We start from the raw sequence: 7813 nt of genomic DNA on the forward strand, positions 1-7813 counted from the left end.
GGATGTCGAGACTTATAATTATCTCTTAAAGCTTGTAACCCCTCATATTATGAGAAAAAATACTTGTATAGAGAAGGGCAATTTATCCTCATGAACGGCTGGCGGTAACATTAAGATTACTAGCAACAGGAAGTAGCTACAAGGACTTGGAATTTTCAACTGCAATATCGAAACAAGAGTTGAGTGAAATAATACCCGCAATTTTTCAATTAGAGCATTGTATGCTGCTGTCTTTTTGTCTCGGTCACTATATTCTTTAGTTTAATCTTCCACAAACATGGGTGGTTTCTATATATTTCAATGAATTCACTAACAAACTCTCGAGAACACTGACGAGTATCAGCCATTTTAATGCCCTGTGCGCACAAATACAAACACTAGACTGAGCAAACAGCTGTTTCGCACCAGATTTGCGGCGATCTCCTGTCCATACGCTCCAACTTGCCTGCGCAGATATGGTTTGAACCCACAGATTTGAGAGTTTTCGCTCAAACCTCCAACTCCAACTTCCAGGTTTGCACAAATCTCATGTTGGTGCAAATCTTCTGTCCACACGCACCGATCTGTCTGCGCAGATATGATGTGCGCAGACAGATCGTTGCGTGTGGACGAGCCTTTAGAATCATACTCGTGGCGAGAACAGCCAAATAAATATTCTATGAACGAAAAGCAATATTTTTGCCGCCTAAAAAGTTTGAAATAGTTTATTATTTAGTTCCACTCAGCTTTAAACACTCCTTACATCGATACTCTCGAATTTCGATGTAAATTTCGTTTCATGTTTGTTAATAGTTAATACTCTTGAATAGGCAGTCAGCCAGTCACAGTATGGCGGCCCGGGAGGCGGTGAAGTCTGCTGCTAGGCAAGTTAGGCCTATATTGTCTGTTGACAGAACTGAAGCACGGAAAAGAGTGTTGAATTTATATAAAGCATGGTACAGACAAATCCCTTACGTCGGTGAGTTGCGGAACCATAATTTCTTTAGCTTGTCATTTAATTGACTGCTACATATTTCAATAAATTTTGAGAAGCTTAGATATGCCTTCATAAATTGGTATTTCCGTGTTGTGCCACTGTTTTTATATAATTTGCGCACGCATTTACGTATGTATTTATCCTTCCAGTTATGGACTACGATATTCCCAAGTCTGTTCCGCAGTGCAGGGCTAAATTAAGAGAGGAATTTGAGAAAAATAGACATGTTACCGACATCCGTGTGATAGACATGCTCGTCATTAAGGTACTGACGTATGTATTCTCTCATAGTGCTAGTATAACACATTATCGCAAGAACTAAAAAAGAAATTGATTACACAGGTAGATTAATTGATGTTAAAAGTCAGCAAATCTGATTTGGGAGAACCTACTCACTTCACAGAAGTGTTTGGTACTTTACAGTCACTGTCAAACTCTCATAATGACTATTTGCTTCTAGCTTGGAAGGTGATCAGTTCATTGCATTTTTGAATACTCAATGCCTGTCAAATCAGCCTACCTACACAAGAATGGCAGTAATGTGCTCAATTCACATAACTATTGTTGTGTTTCATTGCGTTATTTACCTTAGAGAAATTCAGACAGCTAGGGCGCCCTCAAAAGCCGTGTGAATACAAAGTGCAATTATGGAGTGGTACAGTGTTTGCTCAGCTGTCTGGTTTTGATCGGAAGTATTTCTCCAAAAATCTTGTCAAACGAATTTAAGCAAAACAAAATAGTTTCTGTAAAGGCCACCAATATACTCTTAACACCAGTCCCCCATCCCCTCCAGCTACAAAAAAGGACATGTGTAATTGCTAAGTTTTGTGCTTTGAGTAACAGGAACTATTTCTATTGTGATAACGTGCTTTTTGTGCCATTGAAGTTTTTCTGGAGGGGTTGTGTGTTGTTAGAAATAACCTTCGACATTATTAGAATCAGATTGCTGTGAAGTTCATAACATTTCTGTCTTGGCCATTTTATGTTACCATAACTCTGTATTTTTGTCATATTGTTGAAGAAAACTGCTTTCATCAAGAAGAAAAACAGCAGGTAATTGTGACATTCACAAGATTTTTGGGTCTGTTCTTTTTTTAATCGTGTGACCCTGTGCAAAACCTAGAGGGATTTTTTTCCCTTTAAATATTAATCGTTAATCCTTTCATTCACTGTTGGCTACTTAGGTTCCTCTACATATTCTTCAGTTATACCAATTCATACTGCTCTGCATGTTTTAAACCCATTTGGCTCACCTTCTGTTAGTTTGTGCTCATCATTCTTATGCCCTAAGAGTCCAGCAGAGTACTTCCTCACCCATGTGTTATCCATTTCATATACCTTGTGAACCTCTGTTTATTTTTATTGCAACCATAATTACATTTTCACTGTAGTCTGTTCCCAGATTCATTTGTTTCCCTGTCTTAATAATACTTAATTTGTGCCTAGCCTATATTTTTTTTCTTACGGAGCAAGCCTCGGGTCTTTTTTAAATTAGTCATTGAAGTTTCTGTCCACAGCCTGAGCATGTGCTCAATCTCAGATGGCATGTTTAACAGAGCATTAAATGTAAAGATTTTTTCCTTTAGTCAGCTGAAGAACACGCACCTCTTTCCTACAGGGCTTTTGAGGTAGTTTTCAAATACTTAAACAGAGAAAACTAAGAAGGAATACATGTTTATTTTGCTGACTGCATTATACACTTCAAGTAAAGAAATTGCAGTTAATGGCTCATCTTGATAAAACCTGTTGAAAGTGAGTCAAAAATCAATACAATAAGACTAAAATAATGAAACTGACACAGTGAGGAGAAAGTTGAGATTTAAGAAAATCATAGAACTGACAAGCAGTAGTATTTACAGGTGTTGAAGGTACTGCATGAACAATGGTGGATGCATATGCCAGGCACAAACACATTGGCCAGGAAGTAGACTGGAATGAACAATGAAATTGTGACTACCCTGAAAATGAAATGGAAATGTAGCCAGAAAAATGAATGGATACTGGACTAAGTTGGGTTCCAAGCGATACAAAAAGACATAACCCATTGAAGGTGGTTAAATGATAGAAAAGGTACAGGAGCAATATGGGTGCATACAGCTGCAGACTGAATTGCATGGAGTTCGGAGGAAGCCTTTTTCCTGAAGGATACCTCCTTTATCCAGCAGTAGATGTTAAATAGCTAATCATCCTCTTCATTGTACACGTTTTGCTAATGCGCGCACGCGCGCACACACACACACACACACACACACACACACACACACACACACACACACTATTATTTAGTTTCAGTTTTGATAGTCGTCAGTCAAGCTGTTATAGTTGTGCACATGCAGATCAATGTTGACTGTGTAGAAAAATGTTCTTGAACCAGCCCTGAATAGAAGGCTTCTGTGATTAGTACCTAGCACACCAAATTTTTCTACGTAAGACATTCTGTTTCTTGCAGAAGATTTTTGTAAAATTGCCAGATCTCCACAAGTTGCTGGCACGATATTTAGGTCATTGTGTATGCAAAGTGAATAAGTTCATATAAAAACCAATCGTAGTACTAGACTCAAACTAATTGAATGCATTTTTTAAGCATATGCAGACACACTTATTCTTCACTTACCCATAATTTTATGTATGTTTTTAGTAGTTATTTTTCAAATATACCCAAAGATGCAGTAACAATTATTCACCAAGTGGTGCTGTCATTTGCATAATACACAGCAATTATTTGCTATGTAGATATTTATAGCAAATACTTAACTAATGAGGTGAATGGAATGATAAACAGTCAAGCATTGGTTACTATAGCTTTTAAGCCATTGCAGGCTTGAGCTTTTACGGTTCTCCAAACAGACAAACAAAACAGACGAGGGGGAAGTGGCAGTGGCTTCCCTGCAAATCCTGGCAATTGTGATGAGTTCCATTGCAACATCAGTGGGAAGACTTGTTGAGGAGTTAATTTAGTGACCAAATAAAATTTAATTGCAAGGAATTCACAATTTGAGACTCCTCCTCTATGTGCCTCTCTTCTCCCTCTAAGAGAAAAGAATTGAAAACCAACAAAGCAAATGGAAGCACAGCATAGTAATGGATTGTAAAGTATTACAGTGGCTTGGTTTCAGCTCCCCACAAAGGAGCTGAAAAGACAATCTGTTAATTTTTCCTAGCTGGTGCACACCACCAAGACAGAGAAAAATAGGTAAAACATAAATAACTGTCCCATAACTCAATGGAAAGTGAATGGATTTAGGACTTGCAGTAGAGGAGCCAACACCATTACCACTCGGAAGACCATTGTCCATTTGTCTGTAGTGGACTAATTTTATGAATTTATGATGCTTATACATCAAGAGGAATGATGAAAGACCTGAACATGAACTTGTGAAATCCATTATCAGTGTCACTTCACACCTCACTGAAATTTGAAATTTGTCAGCAGCCATGAATTATTGAAATGCAATAAACAATGTATTTGGCACTGCATTATTATCAGGTGTATTGATAGGTTCCTGACACCATTAATGTCTCCATCTGGTGGTGTTTCAGGTTAACTGCTTTGTAGTCTGGTATCTTCCCCCTTTTCATTCCATATAGCATTTTTATTCTTGTCCTTCCAGTTTTCTTCAATCATTTCACTGTACATTCTGTAGCTGTTGGAAATAGTGTTTCTTGCAGTATGTGTCACACACAATCTGCTTTCATTTTCTTAACTAAATTTAAGAGACTTTCTTGTTCGTTTACCGTTGTCAGCACTAAGCTGTTGATTTTATCCGCCCATTTTCTTTTCTCCATTCTCCTCCAAATCCACATCTTGAATGCTACAGTTTCATCCCTCTTCTCATCTTCAATGTCTAGTTTTCTCAGCCGTACTGAAAATCATGAAGCATTTAACCAGTCATTTTCTTACCTTCAATTCTAATTTGCTGTGTAATAAGCATTATATTTTCTGGAAAGATCTAAGCCCAGGATGTAATAACAGCTTAATGAAAAGGATAGATTATTACTCCCTACATAGAAGAGCATTGAGTTGCAGACAAGCACTGTAAAGACTACTAAACATTTAAGCTTCTGGGTCAAAGGGCATTCTTCAGAAAAAAAAATGCACATGCATGGCCACTCCGTGCACCCAATCTGGCCTGACTGTGGGCTGGAACTGTGTCTAACGTAAACAGTATATCATTATGGGGATAAGGAGGCAGCATAGGATGGGGAACAATAGCTTGGTAGTGGTGGGGGAAGGTGGTGTGCTGCCTGCGAGTTTGCAGGGACATGTTGGGCACATGATATGGCTGCTACTAGCTGCAGAGTCTGGGTGCTGTGTTGGGTGGGGGAGGGAAATGAGAGATGTGGAAGAAGGCTCTTGGTTGCATTGGCAGGGTGGAGGCATGTCTAGTGCTGGAGTGGTAGCAGGTAAAGGGAATAGGTAGCTGGAGGACTGAGTGAAGATTGAGGCCAGGTAGCTGGAGGACTGAGTGAAGATTGAGGCCAGGGTGTTACAGGAATGAAGGATTTGTTGTAGAGAGAGTTACCAACTGCACAATTGAGAAAAAGCTGGTGTTGGTAGAAAGGATCCATGTGGTGCAGGCTGTAAAGCAGTCACTGAAGTGAAACACTTCATGTTGGGCAGTGTGTCCAGCAACAGTGTGGTCCAGCTGTCTCTTGACTACTGTTTGGCAGTGGCCTTTCGTGTGGACAGAGCTTGTTAGTTGTCGTGCACATGTAGAAAGCAGCGCAGTGGTTGTGGCTTAGATCAATTGGCTGCTTTCACAAGTACTGCGGCCTTTAATGGGGTAGGAAATGCCTGTGACTGTGGTGGTGGTGGTGGTGGTGGTGGTGGTGGTGGTGGTGGTGGTGGTGGTGGTATGAGGACAGGTCTTGCATATAGGTGTGTTGCTGGGATATGAGGCAAAAGGTTAGGAGTAGGGATGGACGAGGATATCATACAGTCAGTGATCATCAAATTACCACTGTGGAAAGGGGTGGGGAAGATAGTGGGTAGAACATTCCTCACATCAGGGTATGGCGAAAAATGTGGTTAGCTGCTGCAGCACTGCGTGCTACTGAGTTTAAAGATATATTCTTCTGTAGCTGGATGGCAGGTATGGGTAGATGGTAGCAGACTGGAGAGACAAAGCACAGGGATCTGTTTCTGGACAAGTTAGGGAAAGTAATTTTGGTCTGTGAAGGCCTCATAGAGACCTGTTCTCACTATGGATGTGATGACCATGAATGACTAGGCTACACCACCTGGACCCTTCCTACAAACACCCACTTTTCTGAACTGAACTCTCCTCCCTCCCACCCCCCACCCCCACCCCACCCCTCCATCTGCCCCTCCAACATCCAACACACTGTTCAGAGTCTGCACCTAGCAGCCCTATCCTGTTCTCCCCACATTCCTGGTTGTTCTCACAGACAGCACAACAGCTGTCCTCAACCCCTACCATGATCCCTTGCCTTCTCTGCCCCGTAACCTTACTTCACCAGCCACTTCACTCGAATTGCTGTTTACATCAGATGCAGTTCCCATTTGCAGCCAGGGTGCAGTGGATGGTGGCAGGAAAACTACCATGGTTTACAGTTACGATAATCTACAGCTACAGTAGTTTCACAACTCTATGTGCAAGGCATCTTCAGTGGCAGATTTCGTGGCTTTTCATCTACATGTTGTTTTTCTTCCTTTGTTACCATTCTTCGTCTTATAACTGCCATTTGAAATTTTATTTCCATACTTCACAGCACTGAGAACTGAACTGTAGTGTTCAGTTCCTAGTGCTGGTGGGGGGCGGAAATAAAGATAGCAGTAACAAAGGAATAAAAACACAACATGCAGGTCAATATCCATGAAATCTGCTACTGAAGATGCCTCGCAAAGAATAGAAGGGAAATGGGTATGGCACAAAAAAATTTTCATTTGGTTGTGGCTAGACGATCCCAAAGTAAAAATTATTAATATACTGTAATGTTATATGGAACTAAGGAGTACAAGACTACAAAGTTTTTGCTTTTTCTATATTTTTTCTGTTGTTCGATAACTTGTTCCTGAGAGATACTGGTGCTATTTAAAGTATTGTTATACACCTTAATTTAAGCAAGGTTAAATATGGAAGGACATTCCCTTACCTCTGTTAAGCAAATCAGTCTTAAGATGTAGGGATATGAATGTTGGAAGATGCCTATTTTTCACAAGCCTTTTTGTAAAATATATTTACTCTGATTCATTTTTCAGGGACAAATGGAACTGAAAGAAACTGTACAGATTTGGAAGCAGAAAGGCCATGTGATGGCTTACTTTAAAGAAACACATGAACCAAAACCAACAGATTTTCTTTCAAAATTCTTTGCTGGCCACCAGTGAAATGTTTGTAGTTTTGTAAAAATATTTGTAGACGTGTATATATAAATTAAATTTTACACAAGTCATTTGTCTTTCATTGATGGGAAGATTCCAAAGATGTATGCAAATAAAATACTAAGTGTGGATCTCTTTTAAGGTTTGTGATGCACAGTATGAATTGTTTTCTTTCAATTAGTGTCTCACTTTGCAATTTCGATCCTTTACTTGGTAACAGTCACTATATTATTTATTCTTGTGAATTTGTACCTCTCACTCTATTAGTTTTTACTCAAGTGTATTGCTGCCTATTGAGAAGTACTTGTTACTACTGTTGGTTCTACTTACTTTCCTGTTTTATTACTTGGTTGGTATAGGAATGTGCATGAGATCCCTCAAGTTTTCTTTGTGTGATTAACAGTACGGTTTAGGGTGTCCAGCTCAATTGTCAATTCCATTTTATACAAATATTTCACTGACTGATCCAATTATCTTCTTAAAGTGCTGCA

General features: G+C 39.6%; 1 protein-coding gene across 1 annotated transcript; it reads left to right on the plus strand.

The window, feature by feature from the left end:
* Nucleotides 1-616: 616 nt before the first annotated feature.
* On the plus strand, nucleotides 617-7393 carry LOC126472042 (NADH dehydrogenase [ubiquinone] 1 alpha subcomplex subunit 6). Its single transcript, XM_050099908.1, has 3 exons — nucleotides 617-958; nucleotides 1126-1241; nucleotides 7200-7393. The coding sequence occupies exons 1-3, from the start codon at nucleotides 829-831 to the stop codon at nucleotides 7326-7328; spliced, it is 375 nt and encodes a 124-aa protein (XP_049955865.1). The 5' UTR covers nucleotides 617-828; the 3' UTR covers nucleotides 7329-7393.
* The last annotated feature ends 420 nt before the right edge of the window (nucleotides 7394-7813 follow it).

This window comes from Schistocerca serialis, chromosome 1 (genome assembly GCF_023864345.2).
Source record: "Schistocerca serialis cubense isolate TAMUIC-IGC-003099 chromosome 1, iqSchSeri2.2, whole genome shotgun sequence".
Classification (NCBI taxonomy): Eukaryota; Metazoa; Arthropoda; class Insecta; order Orthoptera; family Acrididae; genus Schistocerca; species Schistocerca serialis.

What these genes read in the sequence shown, in the direction of transcription:
- LOC126472042 (XM_050099908.1), top strand. Translation starts at nt 829, where the DNA reads ATGGCGGCCCGGGAGGCGGTGAAGTCTGCTGCTAGGCAAGTTAGGCCT. An exon ending in CAGACAAATCCCTTACGTCG is followed by an intron (nt 959 to 1,125) that starts GTGAGTTGCGGA and finishes TTATCCTTCCAG; the next exon opens with TTATGGACTACGATATTCCC. An exon ending in TAGACATGCTCGTCATTAAG is followed by an intron (nt 1,242 to 7,199) that starts GTACTGACGTAT and finishes TTCATTTTTCAG; the next exon opens with GGACAAATGGAACTGAAAGA.